General features: G+C 33.1%; 4 protein-coding genes across 5 annotated transcripts; 2 read left to right on the top strand and 2 right to left on the bottom strand.

The window, feature by feature from the left end:
* Positions 1–2,631: 2,631 nt before the first annotated feature.
* On the bottom strand, positions 2,632–7,395 carry ric8a (ric8 guanine nucleotide exchange factor A). Its single transcript, XM_090110392.1, has 8 exons — positions 7,205–7,395; positions 6,908–7,047; positions 6,350–6,800; positions 5,940–6,145; positions 5,592–5,730; positions 4,723–4,966; positions 3,741–3,958; positions 2,632–3,023 (listed from the first exon to the last, which is right to left on the bottom strand). The coding sequence occupies exons 1-8, from the start codon at positions 7,283–7,285 to the stop codon at positions 2,868–2,870; spliced, it is 1,635 nt and encodes a 544-aa protein (XP_089966518.1). The 5' UTR covers positions 7,286–7,395; the 3' UTR covers positions 2,632–2,867.
* An 854-nt stretch (positions 7,396–8,249) lies between these two features.
* On the top strand, positions 8,250–11,257 carry ND-39 (NADH:ubiquinone oxidoreductase subunit 39). The gene is made up of 7 exons (XM_090110325.1): positions 8,250–8,409; positions 8,583–8,776; positions 8,858–9,081; positions 9,278–9,481; positions 9,864–10,025; positions 10,334–10,523; positions 10,979–11,257. The coding sequence occupies exons 1-7, from the start codon at positions 8,364–8,366 to the stop codon at positions 11,156–11,158; spliced, it is 1,200 nt and encodes a 399-aa protein (XP_089966451.1). The 5' UTR covers positions 8,250–8,363; the 3' UTR covers positions 11,159–11,257.
* A 465-nt stretch (positions 11,258–11,722) lies between these two features.
* LOC149902445 (small ribosomal subunit protein eS10) lies at positions 11,723–14,681 on the bottom strand. 2 transcript variants are annotated; one of them, XM_090110300.1, is made up of 4 exons: positions 14,576–14,681; positions 14,185–14,397; positions 12,635–12,878; positions 11,723–11,785 (listed from the first exon to the last, which is right to left on the bottom strand). In XM_090110300.1, the coding sequence occupies exons 2-4, from the start codon at positions 14,382–14,384 to the stop codon at positions 11,750–11,752; spliced, it is 480 nt and encodes a 159-aa protein (XP_089966426.1). In that variant the 5' UTR covers positions 14,385–14,397; positions 14,576–14,681; the 3' UTR covers positions 11,723–11,749. The 2 variants fall into 2 exon arrangements, with proteins under 2 accessions (XP_089966426.1, XP_089966427.1); XM_090110301.1 differs by lacking the exon at positions 14,576–14,681 and adding an exon at positions 14,476–14,572.
* Positions 14,682–15,821: 1,140 nt separating this feature from the next.
* Sf3a2 (splicing factor 3a subunit 2) lies at positions 15,822–17,555 on the top strand. The gene is made up of 3 exons (XM_090110028.1): positions 15,822–16,102; positions 16,180–16,443; positions 17,151–17,555. Exons 1-3 carry the CDS (start codon positions 15,949–15,951, stop codon positions 17,516–17,518), a joined length of 786 nt encoding a protein of 261 aa, XP_089966154.1. The 5' UTR covers positions 15,822–15,948; the 3' UTR covers positions 17,519–17,555.
* The last annotated feature ends 792 nt before the right edge of the window (positions 17,556–18,347 follow it).

Here is an 18,347-nt window from a genome sequence, read left to right as displayed (position 1 = left end):
ACGTAACTCGAAGAAGTAGTCATCAAATTCATTTAACATTTATGTATTAACGTATTAGAGATTAAGTATTATTTCATATGTAATAGAACACCCGTTTATCTAGTTTTATAAGAAAATGCTTAATTTTTATCAAACGTTAGCTTAAATTAATAAAATTAAACAACTTTAAGTGAAGTCTGATTTCTGAGTATTTTCAGTCTGGACAACAAATTAGAAACATCATGGTTCGAGTGTTCCAAAGTCAAAACCTGTTGAAATGCCACCAATATTTTTTTATTCTACAAATATTTGCACCGTTTTCTAAACATTCTATCTAAAAATTTCTGAAAATTAATTAACTTTGCAGTAAAAATGGTTAAAAGTAAGATTTGTGACCCATCAACAAGAAAAGTAATTTTAAGTTTACATTTTGACAAAAACTGGAGTTACAGTTAAATTGCAAATCATTTAGAGTGTTCAATAAAAACATATTCAATGATATAGTTTATTTAAAAAAGCAAGCTACTTCCGATCAAGTGCCTAGAAAAGCTCGACCATGAAAAACCACTGCTCGCGAGGATAGGCAAATGATTCTTTGGGCAAAGATGGATCCATTTAAAAGTTCAAATTCTATTATAAAATTAGTTTTTTCCGAAGATGAACCTCGCAATGTGTCGATGAGATCGGTTCGCAGGCGGTAAGTCGAGGCAAAATTTTTTGGGAGAGCCCCCAGGAAAGTACAGCTTCTTACTAGGCAGTACAGCGACAACAACGATTTACATTTACTAAGAAATATTGCTCGTGGACAGTCCGCCAGTGAAAAAGTTTTATTTTGGGACCAAACTAAAATTAATTTAATCAATTCTGATGGCAAAGGATACGCGCGTTGTTCAGTTAACCGGGCCTTAGATAATAAATAAACAGTTCAGCATAGCGGAGGAAAAATTATAGTATGGGCACGTATGGGGTTGTTTTTAGATTGTTATAATCTTTATAGACAACAACGGCTTAACAACGTCGTGGCTTAGATTATATGAGATTTTAACACGTTTGCAAAAACATATTTCCTAATAGAATTGGAACCTTTAAATGGATCCATCTTTGCGAAAAGAATTATTTGTATATGCTCGCGAGCAGTGGTTATTCATGGTCGAGCTTTTTTAGGCACTTAATCAGAAGTACCATGCTCTTTTAAATAAACTGTAGCATTGAATATCTTTTTATCGAACACTCTAAATTATTTTCAATTTTCCTGTAACTCCAGTTTTTGTCAAAATGTAAACTTAAAATTACTTTTCTTGTTGATGGGTCACAAATCTTACTTTTACCCATTTATACTGCAAAGCAAATTAATTTTCAGAAACTTTTTGATGGAATGTTTAAAAAACGGTGCAAATATTTGTAGAAGAAAAAAATATTGGCGGCATTTCAACAGGTTTTGACTTTGGAACACTCGAACCATGATGTTTCTAATTTGTTGTCCAGACTGAAAATACTCGGAAATCAGACTTCACTTAAAGTTGTTTAATTTTATTAATTTAAGCTAAAGTTTGATTAAAATTAAGCAATTTCTTATAAAACTAGATAAACGGGTGTTCTATTACAAATGAAATAATACTCAATTTCTAATACGTTAATACACAAATGTAAATAAATTTGATGACTACTTTATCGTGTTACGTGTTTCTAATTAAACGTCCACCACTGTATATTCACTTTAAAAATAATTAATTAAATGAAATTATAACAAACATCTAATTAATTTTTTGTAAGTTTTTGCTCGATATTCACAAAAGCGAATAGCGGTAAAATATTCAATAGTGGGCTATCATATGATTACAAAAAGATGTAATCTTCTTATATATAAAAATGAATCGCAAAATGTGTTGGTAAGCGCATAACTCGAGAACGGCTGAACCGATTTCGATAATTCTTTTTTTATTATATTCCTTGAAGTACGAGGATGGTTCTTATGTAGAGAAAACGTAAATATGTACCACGGGCGAAGCCGGGGCGGACTGCTAGTTTAAAATATTATTAATACTGCGATTAAAAGAGGTCATTTAAAGAAGCTTATTTGTACGGAACCCTTAGTGCCTCGAGTCCGACTCGCACTTAACCGATTTTTATTTAGTTTTTAACGTATGTCCTTAAAATCTAACTAATACTATTTTGTCATAGATTATAAATAGATTAAAATTGCTTTGGGTTCGATTTACGTCTTAACCTAGTCCCGATAAGTGAGATCAATCTTAAACTACGAAAAAATGATTAGTCCGTAATTCGTAATATTATGTAAATAAATAAATTGGCACATATTGTATAACATACCAAAGTATTACACATCAAATAGTTTCATACCAAGAAAGTACTTATAATACACATGTATGCAATATCTCAAACTAAATAGTCTTAGAGATAAATATAAACTACAGTGTCAATTTTTTTTTTACTTTTTAAGTTATTTCAATGATATCTATATTTTAAAAATTCGTGCATATCAATAATACTTTTAGGAAATGCTTCGTTTTGGTTCTAGACACACAACTCAATAATTGCTTTTTTGTATTACAACAAAAATAAAATAAATAAATCATTGCATTTAAATATTACACGTGTGAAATTCAATTTTAATTCAAATTAAAGAAAGACTTATCCAAAAATTATATAACACCCAATATATTTTCTGAAACATCTCCCATAAGAGCTAGCGCGCACGAGCAACTTTGTCTCCGCAACTATTTTGTCTCTCCCATCAATTTGTATGGGGAGTTGCGTCGCTACGTGCGCGCACTTTCATACTAGCCCATGGGTGGAGAGACAAAATAGTTGCGGAGACAAAGTTGCTCGTGCGCGCTTGCTCTAAAAAGTACATAAATAGTGAACATTTAAGACTGTGGTCTATTCGGTGGGTTTTCCCTCATTTCTAGCACATGTTCCACTGGTTTCGGTTTCCCGTCCGGCCCAATTGTCGCCGGCTTCACTACACCCTGGGACACCATCTTATCGAATAGATTCACGAGTTTCATTGCCTCGTGTTCTTTCTGTGAATGATAGAAAAGATTCTAATTATTGATGGATTGAGGTATAGCAATGAAAAAAAATATTTTATCTCATTTAATAGAATAATAAGTATCTATTCAGAACTCGGTAAACTTAATTTCAATCACTTCAACAAACAAAAAGTTCATCCAACATCCTAACAAACAATATAAATATGTATGTAAGTCTGTCTCTTCTTCGTCAGGCCAACCACTGAACCGACTTCAATAAAATTTGGTACAAAGATACCTTGATACCTGAGAAAGGACACATGATAGGTTTTATCCCGGAAATCTCACGGGAACGGGAACCGAGCGGGTTATTCTTTAACTACGCGGACGGAAAACTAGTACAAAATTATCATTTTGACAGTCACACTGTAGAGACTGCAAATGTGTGTGTTAACGCTTTATGGTTGGCACATTTGTGACTAGCGTAAAAAAAAATTCGCGTTTTTCTGATGAAATACATCCGTAAACAGCACAATACCTAACCATTTTCTACGAAAAACGATAATCACAAATTCAAAATAATAAAATTACTTTAAGTCAATTTGATTTATGTTGTCAATCTTCGTTGCGTATCGTCCTTACGGAAAAATGCGGACCATTTTTAGCCTGATCGTGCGGGGTGAGGTAAGTGTTTAATTTTGGCGGGAGGCGGAGAGTGTCCGTTCTGTAGCGTTTAGCTACTATTATGTATTCTGAGATAAAACGCACCTGTTCCTCAGTCATATTCTCAAAGGGATTGGCCCTCGGTGGTCTAGTACACCCCACCACTGGGTCTATATTCGGTTGGGCTTCCAAATATTCCTCGGTGTCTGAGTCTTCACTGCTCGATGAGTACCGAACTATTCCCCGGCCACCGGACATCAGACCCTTTTGAGCTAAATGACCGGCTGCGTTACCAAAACCAGTGTATTTCACCATACGACCCACTGTAAAAAGATTTCAAACTCAATCTCACACTAAAAAGCTTTATTTCAAGAAATTCGATAGTTACTTCAAAATATGTAGAAATATAAAGAACATATAAACATAATTTAAATTCATTGGCTATTAACAACTGTTGTTGATTTGCAAATTATAAATTCGACGATATTCGTTTATTGTGCGTAAGCTTTTTAATCAAAATAAGTAATAGATTTCATAAATTATTTAAATATTTAGCACTAAAATTAGTTACATGACGAGAAATTTTAGTTACATAACACACTACTGAATTGTCACCAATAACATTATACTACGACAAATAGGAGCAAATATGAGTCCATTAACTCGTACACGCGGGCAGATTATTAAAAATATAGCTTAACAAGAATTTCGCCTTAGCATGGTTTTATTAAAATTAAGCTTAACAGGAATTTCGCCTTAGCATGATTAAAAAAAAAAGACGGGTTGCACTCCGGGAGTGCCGGCAGAAGTGAAAACTTGATTATTAACGTTCAGCATGTTTGATATTTTGGAATGGTATCCGTCTTACGCTTTTTCGATCAGGTCACGTGTCCTGACGCGAGTTCAAGATTTTATACCCATTACAGAAAAAGTGCTCAACGCCGCTAAAGAAGTTTTCACTTCAAAAAAACATATTATGCAACATAGCAGTATACAGTAAATTATTTACTATCTTAAGGAAATAGGGAATAAAGAAAAACACATTTACAATATTAAATTGCCATGATATCATTTCCACCCATCTCACCTTTTTCCTTGCAAAGAATGAACAAGAACTCGGCCACAAGATCCCTGACTGACGTCACAGGAGTGGTCAATAGTCTGCAAAGTTGGTTCCGAAGAGTCGTTCCCTTCTCCGGTGGTCGGGACACATCTCGTAATGGCGGCAACACAGTCAACCGAAGGTATTTCCTCTGCGCCCTTACACTGCGAGCACTCTTGATCAGTACTGTCAGTATTGGTGATAGGTTCTCGATTATTCCACGTGTGGTCTGCAAATTAATGGGGATGTTATGGATACAACTTTTGTTGAGCATTATTGAGACGATACCGCCTACATCACTTATGTTCCGCTCAACATACGCCATATGGCGTATGTTCAGCGGTTTTTTTAATGGTTTTAAAGTGAAACGCATCAAATATGCCTTCGTGTGTGTTATGATAATACGGAAAAGTGCAAAGGAATAACTTTCAACGGTAAGTACCTAACTAGATAATATTTTTTCAAACTTAGAGCAAAAAAATGGCGCACAGATTTTGTTCGTGGTGTCTCCTCCATACGTAGTAATATTATCTCAATGTTGTTGAGCATAAATTATGCATATTTTTTTAGATTTGACACATACTATGTTGTAAGTTAGTACAAATAACATTTATATTTACGATATTTACGACATCTTAGTCGCAAATATTATTTAAAACCGCAATATGAAATAATCTGCTTTTTTTGTGTTTTGTTGACAATAAAAGTTTTTTTTTATATATTTTTTTAATAACTGCTAGATTATACTTGTGGTAGCTCATATAAAAATAATTTACTTAGTCAAAACCTACATGACCATAACTATAATCACACAATATGCAAGAAAACTTCTTTTTTTTCTTTTTTCAACTCACAGTGGAGATAGTCAATCTATGCTGCATCAACTGCAACAGTCCATGGATGGCTTCCATATTTCTCCCGTCGTAAAAATGTCTCACTGGTTCCCCATCATTGCACTTTGGAGTTAGATACTCGTAAAATTCGGGTGGCACACTATAACAAAATATTTAATAAATTAATAAAAATTAAAAATTCCATTTCCAGAATATTGACACATTTTATTTATCTATTATTCAAATTTCAACACAATTTGAAATATCAATATTTTAAAAGAATTTATGTTTAAAATTTTTTAAATTTTCAACAGCCTTTCACAAAGGAGATAGATTAAAAAAAACATCATAAAAATCAGATCCACAAACCTTGTAAGCAAATTAGCGATATTACTGTGCAAATCCATTAACTTGTCCCAAGAGTGTGTTTCAGCCATCAACAGCGATGTTAGGACGGGCATAAGTTTCAAGCATGTAGCCTCTTCTTCTGCAGTGAGAGGTTCTTCTGGGCCACTGTGGTACATCAAGTTAAACTGCGTCTTCAATATCTCACATGCAATCGCTACTTGATCATCCTGCGGTGATAATAATAACATTTTCCTGATACTCATAGGTGTTTATAGAAATTTCTTAATTAAACAAATATTTGAAAGAAAAAATACACACATTTCAATATTAATAACTAAAACTAAAAGCCGCATAAAAAACTAAAACTTTAATCAGATTTATTCATATATTTGTAACAAGGGAATCAGAAAAAATATATTTTTAGTACTTACAGTCAGTATTATTTGTTGTAACCCCCCTGAAGCTTCATCAACCTTCAAAGACTCTGATACCAGCTCACCCAAGCAGCTTATCAAGTAATCCATGCCATGGAGTTCATTTTTTATCTTTGCTCTTATATCTTGCCTCAATGCAGTTAGAATAAACAGCACTTTCATATCAAATATCATTATATCATCTTTATAAGGTATCTCTTTGTATGACCGTAGTCTTGCAACAAGACCCTGAGCGATACTTGTATGGGCACACAGAGCTCTAGCCACTTCACTGTTAAATGAAACATTGCACAGGCATTTAAGCGCTTCTACTGCTACTTCTTTGCACGGAATTATATTTTCTGTTATGTCCTCACTGGGGTCTATGAAATTGTACAATCCTGCTTTTTCTATAAGTGTTATCATCCACTTCTCACATATGAGATTTTCCATCTCAGTTTTGTCACGACTGAAATAAAATATTATTAGGTTTAACACAAGACAAAGTGAAATTTCCTGTTAACATTTTCAACAAATTAGAAACTTTAAATACATTTAAGTATACATAATACTTGCCTCAAGACCCTTACTGTAGCTAAACAAAGGGTATGAATGGATTCTGCTGATTTGTCTTGAAGGTGTTCGAATAAAGCCGCCCAAATGGAGATACGCATGTTATTTTCGGAGAGATATGGGAAATCAAACTTATTTTCATTCTGTAAATAAATAGTTTGTGTCAATTTATTTAATACATAAGATATGATTTAAAATATTTTCAGGAAATTAATTACATACTGAAAAACACATTTTATATTATCCCTAGTTATTATTTAATTTAAAATATTAATTTTATATTTGTATAGGTAGAGGTACCTTGTTTACAAAGTTTTGCAAGACTTCGGCAACCTTGGGGAAATCTTTACTGCTTATAATGGATATTTCGTTTTCGTCCATTTTTCTCTTCAATTACTTTTTATTAATCTAATATGATTCAAATACAGACCCAATGTTTAAATAGGTATTAAATCTGTATTTTGTGATGAGTGTGACGGATGACTGATCCGTGTGAGAACTGAGAACGATTGACAAATGACAATTGACATTTGACAGCTGTTTACTGTTATCGACTCAGAGGAATAAACTTATTCCTCTGAGGTTATCGAAGTGAAATGTGTGGATAAAAGCGAATGGTTAATTATTCCTGTGGTTAATTCTTATTAATTTGCCCGAAAATATGCGTTAATGAAGTGTTATAAATTTTATTATACTACATTCGTTATAAATTATCTTCAACATTTTGATTTTTATTATTAATAAATCTAATGCGCTCCTTACACTACACTAAATTTAGACGACTAAAATTCAGTCGTCACTAAATTTAGAAGAGTGCAATCGCATTTTGTAAATTAGAATCCTAAATTCAGATGGCACTGAAGTTTTTGTCTGTCTATTTTAATTTAATATTTTAAATACCTAATTAAAAACTCATCTAGGAAGAAGAACAGACATATTTTTAAGAATAATGTTTGTCAGAAGTTGAATATTAAAGAAACGAATTATAAATCATAATAGCATTTTCTATTACCACAGGCTAAGACTTAGCTTTCCTTCAATACTAATACTCGTAGAATTTAAATATATTGCTTTTGAAATAACGATGCGATCTGATGATAAGATGCGACGTCATGCGATTTAAAGTAAAATGTCAAACGAATTCTTATTTCTGCATTCAATAGTTCTGAAACACTAATAATCTCCATTACACATATTATGATTCAGCTACTGAACAGTGTAATCAGAAGTTTCTTATACCTAATATCTAAATGAGCTTCTAAATTTAGTGTAGTGTGTTACGCGCAAAAACTTTAAAATTATGTCAAACACTATTACTGTCACTACTATCATAAATTTATTCGACGTTGGCATTTGACAAATGACATTTCTCTAAATTGTGACTATGAATGTAATGATTGCTGAACTTTAGCGTTCAGCAGGGATTTATTATCATTATTTACAATTTTAAAGGCCGAAAATGGCTTCAATAGCTTTAAAAGGCCAATTCGTATCGAAAATAATTCGTAAGTACACTAGATCTTCTCAATTTAGGATACATCTAGCAAGGTATTCTTACATAATTTGACATGTAGGATGTGATAAGATTTTAACTGTCAATAATGCCTTTACAAAATAAATAATACCTATTCTAATTAAATATTTTATTTATTATTCAAGAAATATAATTATTTTATAGCCAAAAATGGATCATTCAGCATTATTTACATAAAATCGGAATCCTATAGTTCTGATGCTAAAACTAACCTTGCTGCTTACAAAAGAGGAACAGGGGGTAGAAGCAGCTTCAATGGCATCGTCGCCACAGTTTTCGGTTGCACTGGTTTCGTCGGTCGTTACCTGTGCAACAAACTTGGCAAGATTGGAACTCAGGTATATATAATGGAATAAGTATCATATTTGAAGATTCAAAACAAGTATACACTATACAGTAAAACTTTCTTAACATTTTAGATGATTTTACCGTACCGCGGTGACTTCTACGACGCTGCTAGATTGAAAGTCTGTGGAGATCTGGGCCAAGTTCTATTTACTCCATTTGATATTCGCGATGATGAATCCATTGCAAAAGCAGTTCGCTACTCCAATGTAGTGATCAACCTTGTTGGCAGAGACTATGAAACTAAGAACTTTAAATACAATGATGTGCATGTTGAAGGTGCTAGACGCCTTGCAAGGTTTGTTAAACACATATTATTAAATTCAATAATAAATAACTATATAATTTTGGAAAAAGAGTTTTAACTGAATAGAATAAAGAATGTTTTTTGATAAAACTAGTTGTTCTATATGAAATAAGGGCAAATGGAATTATGAATATATTCTGAAATACTTACTTTACATTAAATTATATGATAACTTTTCTTTAAACAGAATAAGCAGAGAAATGGGTGTTGAAAGATTCATACATCTATCTTATTTAAATGCTGAAGAAAACCCAAAGCCGCTGGTTATGAAAACTCCTTCTATGTACAAAATCAGTAAATATTTGGGAGAGTGTGCTGTTAAAGAGGAATTCCCTACTGCCACAATCATTAGAGCTTCTGATATTTATGGCTCAGAGGATAGATTTTTGAGGTAATTATCCAGAAAATGTTACTTTAATTTTAGAATTTTAGAATTATTTTCTGCATTAGAATATACTCAACAGTGTCATGTCTAGTGGAAGTTATTACAGCTATTCTAAATTTTTGGTTTTGGTTTTTATTTAACTTCACATTAAATTGATTTTTATAGCCCATAGATAATCAATAAAAGCTATAATAATATGAAACATGCTATGGGAGAAAACCATAAGTTTTCTTTTTCTTGTATTGTAGAATTCTGAATTGTGAAATCTTTGTAAAATGATGAACTGTATATAAATCAATTCTCATGCTTACCTCAACAATTCATTAAAAAATGTGTAATTATTTTATTCAAAATAATATTTAAAATGGTTTCTTAAATTAAATTTCAGGAGCATTGTCTCTCCCTGGAGGCTGCACACCCACTACATACCACTATACAAGAACGGTGAGGCAACAATCAAACAGCCTGTTTACGTTTCTGACGTAGCTCAAGCTATTGTGAATGCAGCTCGCGATCCCGACACTAGGTGTCAAGTGTACCAAGCTATTGGGTGGGTATTTATATGTATATTATGTTTCTTACAAATACTCTATAAATAAAAGATTTTATAGTTTAAAAAAATGTGGGCTTAAAATGGATGTCATTTGAAATTTTATAATTTCATTCATAAAAATAAAATAAAATTCTTTATCTGATATGATAAATTATACAAAACACAAGTTCTTTAAAACATAGGTTGGTATTTGATCATTACAACTAAACGACAAATATAATCTTCCACATTAAAAAGGCATCCCTTTCAATATACATACAGTATTCAGATAGTACAAACAAACAATTAATTTAATTTATTTGCAGACCAAAAAGGTACATGTGGAAAGATCTTGTTACATGGTTCTATCGCTTGATGCGCAAGGATGAGAGCTGGGGCTTCAAGCATTACGACATGAAATATGACCCTATTCTGTTCCCACTCAAAGTGGCTCTGGCCAATAAATTGTCACCAGCATATCCGTTTGGCTGCTTGCACTGGGAAGGTCTCGAAAAGGTGATAGATGACTTTCTATACTTGTTTACTTTAATACTAATCTATTTAGCGACAATATATTTTGTTCTCTCTATACAATCTTTAATGTTTTTTAGCAGTTCTTTTAATACGACAATTAATTTTGTATCAATTCTATTTATTATGTAGGTAGCTACCATTTAATTGCGCCTGAAAATAACTTGTCATATAAGAAACTAGGTTTCCACCCGCAGCTTCGCCAGCGCAGTCAAAGAAAAACCGCATAGTTCCCGTTCCCGTGGGATTTCCGGGATTGCGTCATTTTCCGGGGATAAAAAGTAGCCTATGTCCTTTCTCAGATATCAAAATATCTCCATACCAAATTTCATGAAAATTGGTTCAGTAGTTTAGGCGTGATTGAGTAACAGACAGACAGAGTTACTTTCGCATTTATAGTATTAGTATAAGAAATTCATGTTAAAATTGCATTATTGCAGGAGGCCACAACTGACGTTGTTGACAAGAATCTGCCAACTCTAGAAGACCTTGGTGTGACCTTAACTCATATGGAGGATCAAGTTCCATGGGAACTGAAACCATACCGCGCTTACTTGTTCTACATTGACCAACTCGGAGAGTTCCCAAAACCACCACCACCCCCAGTCTATGCCGAATAAGAATATAAATCAAGTGTAAATCTGTAGAAAGGGTTCGGCCGCAATTTATTTATATCATGTCAAATCTGTAGATTGGATTGAAATAAATTATTACCATCACTTACTTTTTTACTAAACTTAATAATCCGGAGTTCAATAAGAAGGTATATAGAGTAGAGTAGACCATTTTCATATTTCACAATTATTACCTATCTTTTTCTAACACATGTAATTTACCCATCCCAATCCCTAATAATAATGTAAATGCGAAAATCTTTTCAATGTATAGATATTACTATTCAATCTTTCATAATAAAAGCTGATCAGACCCATATAGATACAGGCATATATTATTTATTTATTTTATTAAATAAATAATATACTAATGTGACACAGGCTACTTTTATAAATCTGTAAAATGTATTTTGTATTGATATGTTGTCATATCTATTGGTAGATTTGCTCAGAAACAATTTTATAATTGAAAAGCTGTTATTGCAAAATGGGTGTAGTTAAACAGTACAGTAGTTCATTCATATACAGGGGGGTGAAATAAGTTATGGTTTAAAATGAAACAAAATAAAATAAAGATTATATTTTATTAAACCTAAGTTAGGGAGCAGGCCTGCCACGTCCATATCCACCTCTCTGTAAGAACAGAAAAAAATTATTGAGTATATTTAAAAAGAATCTAGAATTATTTTGATCTTTAACAAAAAAAATTGGGTGAACTACATAGTTACATTGCAGGTGCTGCAAATAGTATTAATTTTAGTATCAAGATAAAATAATTTGGAAAATCCAAAAGTGCACGCCTCATAATTTTTTTTTAATAAATATTTATTAATTATTATTTTTGTTTATTTAATAAAAATTAAACCACATCGAATCAGATCCTGAAAAATGAAAGGGTTCTATTCCTGAGCATACTCAAGCGTAAGAGAAAAAAAAGACTCGATTAGTAAAGTATTTCGGTCGCTATTGTGTTAACAAGAAAAAGGATCCGCACATACAGACACACGGACGTCCAAGACAGAACTTTTTTAAACTGTTTTTTAACTAGTTTAAATAACAAAAATGACATCAAAAATATCATGAACGTTAAAAATAATGTTTTTTCTTAATATGTGTGTGTATGTATTATCTTACAAGTGCAATGTATGATACATAAAGACATTTTAAGTTTGAAAAATCAGATGTTTTGCGCGAAGCGACAGTAGTACCCACCTCAACGCTTCGCTTATGAGGCGTGCAATACTGTATGTGATCTTTTCTACTTAAGATTTTAAAAACATTTTTAGAGCATTTAAAGCTTCTCTCTTTATCATTGTTTTATTCTTGTCTATACTTACTAATACTAAAACCAGGAAAATATGATTTAACTTAAATTATAATTGGACCAAGAAAGGTGTTACTGTTTCTAACTCTAAAAAAAAGCTCCACAATCACTTAATCACTTATTATGTTTAGTTCTTCAGTAACTAACAAATAACTTACGAATTCAACATCAGCTGATCCAGGTCCAACGTCAGCCTTCTTGTCGTGAGGTGCACCAGGAGTTGTTGGGGCGCGACGGTAAGCTGACCGGTCTTCGGCTGAGCGTGCGGGCGCGTCAGGCCGGCCGACGGCACCGCGGCGGACTGTCTCTGTTCGCACTGAGCGTTTCAGTGTAGCGGGCACAATTTCAGGGGGCAAGTGAAGGAATATCCTCAGGTACTCGATGCCCTCGTTAGTTAGGTACCTGGAAGATATTCTGGATGAATACATATGAATTCACTGACTGACTTTCAATGTTATTCACTAATACTATAAAAAATAGGTGAAGCATTAAACCTATTGACCAATTTAAGCATGGAAAAATTCATAAATCTCAACATTTAATTTTTAATTTGATAAATATTTCTACTTCTTACTTATACTACCCGTTCGCTTCGAGTTGGCCGCTCCCACCCTTCCCGCTTCACCGCACCGCACTCCTAGACAGACCCTGTCAGTACCGACAGCAACGCTATCACGTGCGCGGTGCGCCCGTCCGTCACTAATATATATCGCTCCCGTTGTTTTTGGTTATGTTATTTGATCGTTTTGTTAAGTTTGATTATTATTGCTAAGTTTTATATAGTTTTTTACTGCTATTAGCGAGGAAATCGCTGTAGTAAGTAATAATACGAACTGTTTTTGTTATTTTATTTTTCGGAGTGTTATTATTTTTTTGTCCACGGTATCAGTTGATGTGCCTGTGACGTCATTTTGTAAAGGTCATCGACGGCCAACTCGAAGCGAACGGGTAGTAATATCATTTATCACTTTTCTTTGAAATATACGAATTGGCGCTATTTTATTAAACTTGTTTATTGTTGATAATTGTTGATAACATATTCAATATTCGTGAAGTAGGTAGAAATTGAGGAGGGTCGGAACAAAAACCGATAAACGACATGCTGTATTTTTTTTTTTTTTTTTTGTAATTTCGATGCTTTTGCATAATTTTACATGATAAGCTTATTGAATCTGTTCTAAAGCCGATGAATCTAGTAGAAAAATGCGCTTCAAGTTAAATGATCTATACAGATACCGATAAATCCACTGATGAGGTAAAAGAAAATTGATATCTTAACAGAAACCGATAAATCCTACATAAATTTGATAGATTTTTATAAGGTTGAGACAAAAACCGATATATCAATTTTTTATTTTTAATTATTTAATTCCTCATATACTTAGTTTTAACCAAAAATGTTAATGGTTTTTTCACAAAGCGATAAATCCTTAGTTGATTTTTTCAAAAAACGATAAATCCGGATAGTCTAAGCAAAAACCGCTATATCCATTTTTTTTTATTTTTTTTTTCGTTTATTACTTCACACACGAATCTGTTGTTTTGGCCACCAAACAATGTTGCTAATGTTGATATATTAAGATTTTCTACTCTCTTTTACCTAAAAAAACAAAGAAATAAAACGTTTTTTCCGATTTGTCAAAAATCTTAGAAAGTGGATTTAGCGGTTTTTGTTCCGAAGCTCCTCAATTATCGTATGGTAACTTACCAATAGAAATGCCTCCAGGCGAACTGTTCCTTAACATAACCTCTTGATTTCAGTGACTGCATAGCTTTGATAACTTGAAGGTTAGGGATTTTCTCCAGGTCGGGGTGTTTGGGAGCATGGTAGTCCTTTTTGGCTACCATAACACCCTCTTTGAAGAGGTACTCATAAATAGCCACACGGTTTTGTTTTGGCATCAACATCTTGATCCACTACCTGCAAAACACGAAAGTGACCGAGGTTATCATTTTGAAGTTTTCACATTGCACATATCCAAAGAAATATTTGTATCACTTTATAATTCGGACGTTTCGATTTTAATTTAATTGCATTTAATTCACATTTATTTGTTGATTTCAGAAATAAAGATCGATTATTATTCGAAAAACAGTACCTTCGGCAACTTTTGACAAGTAAAAAGAGTGTCATAGATTCCGAAATTTCAAAACTTACCAGAAATTTGACATATGTCACTTTATTTTTTAAATTGACATTTGGTAGGTATTTACTCTTTGGTAGGATTCATGGTAATAGGGTAATCTTATAAATAGTTTTAGAAAGAATATTATAAAAATATCCAAAAGTGCACGCCTCATAATTTTTTTTTAATAAATATTTATTAATTATTATTTTTGTTTATTTAATAACAATTAAACCACATCGAATCAGACCCTGAAAAATGAAAGGGTTCTATTCCTGAGCATACTCAAGCGTAAGAGAAAAAAAAAGACTCGATTAGTAAAGTATTTCGGTCGCTATCGTGTTAACAAGAAAAAGGATCCGCACATACAGACACACGGACGTCCAAGACAGAACTTTTTTAAACTGTCTTTTAACTAGTTTAAATAACAAAAATGACATCAAAAATATCATGAACGTTAAAAAAAGTGTTTTTTCTTAATATGTGTGTGTATGTATTATCTTACAAGTGCAATGTATGATACATAAAGACATTTTAAGTTTGAAAAATCAGATGTTTTGCGCGAAGTGACAGTAGTACCCACCTCAACGCTTCGCTTATGAGGCGTGCAATATTTTTTTTCAATTATCAGATTATCGGAGTCCATAGTTTCAGCAAGTAAACATGACAATTTCAAACGACAGCTTTTCTGAAGCAGAAATCTGTCTGATCTAATACATATAAGAAAGAAAATATTATGTATTAAATAACCATTATTAATCTCCAAATATTCAATATTACTCCAATTATCGTTAGTATAACGAGTTTACAAACAAAAGATATGGTCTCTTAGGGCGTATTCAGAAAGAAAGCTTGAAACTTATAAGCGCTTATCGGCGCTTATAAGCGCTGGTAACCAGCGCAGGAAAATATATGTATGAACATGCGCTTATAAGCGCCGACAAGTTTGTTGAAACTTGTTGAAACTTGTCGGCGCCTATCAGCACTTATAAGCGCATATTCATATATTTTCCTGCTCGGGTTACCAGCGCTTATAAGCGCCGATAAGCGCTTATAAGCGCTTATAAGTTTCAAGCTTTGTTTCTGAATACGCCCATAAGTCATACTTTGATAAATGTCACTGGCAAAAAGACATATCTCCTTGCCAAGGAGAAAGAAAGAAAAGTCGGTAGCGATCAGCAAATGTCATTTGTCAAAATTCAAATGTGTCAAACATCATAGTGCCACTTTCGAGTTGCGGCGTTGCTTTTAAGTTTAATAAAAGTATGCGTTGTTTACTTTCGTGAACAACGAACATTTCATAAAACAGTAGTAGGGTAAAATAGACAAGTAGGACAGCAGATATAATGGATTTTCAAAATCGACCAGGAGGAAAAACGGGAGGTGGAGGAGTGGCATCATGGTCCGAAAGCAACAGAGATAGACGTGAAAGACTTCGTCAACTCGCTTTAGAGACAATCGATCTTAACAAGGACCCTTATTTTATGAAAAATCATTTAGGTCTGTATCTATAACGATTCATTTTATTTAATTTTAGTGTATGTAATATACTCTTATCGTTTCCTTCTCGTCTGCAGGTTCCTATGAATGCAAGTTATGTCTAACTTTACACAATAACGAGGGGAGTTATCTTGCTCACACGCAAGGAAAAAAACATCAAGCTAATTTAGCACGCAGAGCTGCAAAAGAAGCTAAGGAAGCTCCCCAGCAACTGGCTCCAGAGAAACCTAGAATTGAACCTAAGAAGTTTGTTAAAATTGGACGTCCTGGTTACAGAGTAACCAAACAAAAAGACCCAGAGAATGGACAGCAGAGTTTATTGTTTCAAGTTGATTATCCAGGTAGATACCTATATTGTCTTATATGGGTGTTATGGGTTTTTGTTTTTTTTACTTATAAAACATTAAAATAATTCATTGAAATTATTTTACTATGCATTAGTTTGATAAATTTAAATAGAATAGTATTTACAAATATAGAATTTGGTCTTTACAAAATCATACAGATTTAGTTGTACCCTTGTGCTACCCTTAAATAGGAAATGATTTTTAAGCGCAGCACCAATATAATCATCATTATCACTCTACTTTACAGATATAGAAAGACCTTTATAGATAGTTCTATATTAATTCATTTATAAGTAAAAACAAATTTCACATTTGCATGGATTTGTAGCGACGACAAGCCAATTTACGAGTTATCGAAATTCAAGTGTAGCCCTAAGAAAGTTCACACGGTAACTCGTATATAAACAGTTCGTGCGCTATGCATGGACAGTCACGGGCTTGTTGGCACGCGGGTGGGTCGCATAGGTTGAATATTAATTACATACAAAATTATATATGTAGTTATTGAAATATAACCTTTGCGTAGTTATTCATCTTTCATTACACTCGCATATAACAAGCCCCTACATTGGTGACATCGACGTGTTATGAACACGCAACCTTCTGACAAAGCCCCTACAGATTGAATTTGGAAAGTCTCAAATAAAAAATTTGTTATATTTATGCCATGTTAAAAATTAACAACTGTACATTATTTTCAGAAATTGCAGATAGCGTACAGCCAAGGCATCGCTTCATGTCAGCGTATGAGCAAAAAATTGAGCCCCCAGACCGCAGGTGGCAATATTTGCTCTTTGCTGCTGAACCTTATGAGACTATTGCATTTAAAGTACCGAGTAGGGAAGTTGAAAAACATGATTCCAAGTTTTGGACACACTGGAATAAGGATACAAAGCAATTTTTCCTACAGTTTGCATTTAAATTGGAGCCCTTGAGAATGCCGCCGCCTCCACCGAAAATGTGGGAGAATCATGGCATTCGTCTGCCGCCCCCACCTGGAGCCCCCATGATGGGAGTGCCACCACCACCTCCTTTGATGCCAGTGCCTCCACCTCCTCCTTCTATGTAATTTTTTATTGTATTGTAAATAAATTGGTGAAGATAAATATGCATTTTTATTACTTTTCTGATAAAATAAATAAGAAAAAACCATTGATATTGTTTGTATATCATTAAAATACTAGTATTATTACTAGAAAAAACTGACTTTTTTAATGATTAGTTCGGGATCCATCGCCCTAAGCTAATTTTTCGTGAGTAGCTCTATTTTGATGAGATGCCCAATAATTTCAAGTACGAAACTCTCGATTGTGGTAGCTTACAGAGGTAACAAGGATAAAAAATTTTGATTTGACGGTTCTCAAATATTTATTACGCAATTTGTAGGTCAATATGTCTGTTGAATTAAATAAGTGAAAATAAAAAAATCAGCTGGTTAGTAATCATAATATATTATGATGACTTCGTTATCGATACACATTGGAAAGGGGGACTCTTTGATCGAACCATAGATTTTGTAGGACAAATATTTTTTGCTTTATCATTATTACTACCTTACATTATACCCAAATTGCTACTAGTATCTTAATTCTCTAATTTAAAATATCAATACATATAGTTATATCTATATATATAATAAAACTAAGTCGATAAAATGTGCGTGCCGATAAAACTTAAAAAGGAGTCCCGACACGATAAAGGGACTTATGTGGTGTGATAGCCCTTTATCCCCCCTCGAACAAGAAAGTTCCCGTTTTAATCTAAAGGGCATGTTTTTAAAGATTTAGGGGACTTTCCGACCTTTCAACTTGGAAATTAAGTGCAGTGGCGCCATCTGTTATCGAATATTTGAACTTCATTCAGGCCAACGATTGTTTGGGTTGAATTTCCAAAAGCGT

Source organism: Colias eurytheme, chromosome 15, assembly GCF_061535395.1.
Source record: "Colias eurytheme isolate Ceu_HAF_F1 chromosome 15, ilColEury1 Martin Lab GWU primary, whole genome shotgun sequence".
NCBI lineage: Eukaryota > Metazoa > Arthropoda > Insecta > Lepidoptera > Pieridae > Colias > Colias eurytheme.
Note: the sequence above shows the minus strand (reverse complement) of the source record. Positions and strands in the feature narration are given on the sequence as shown.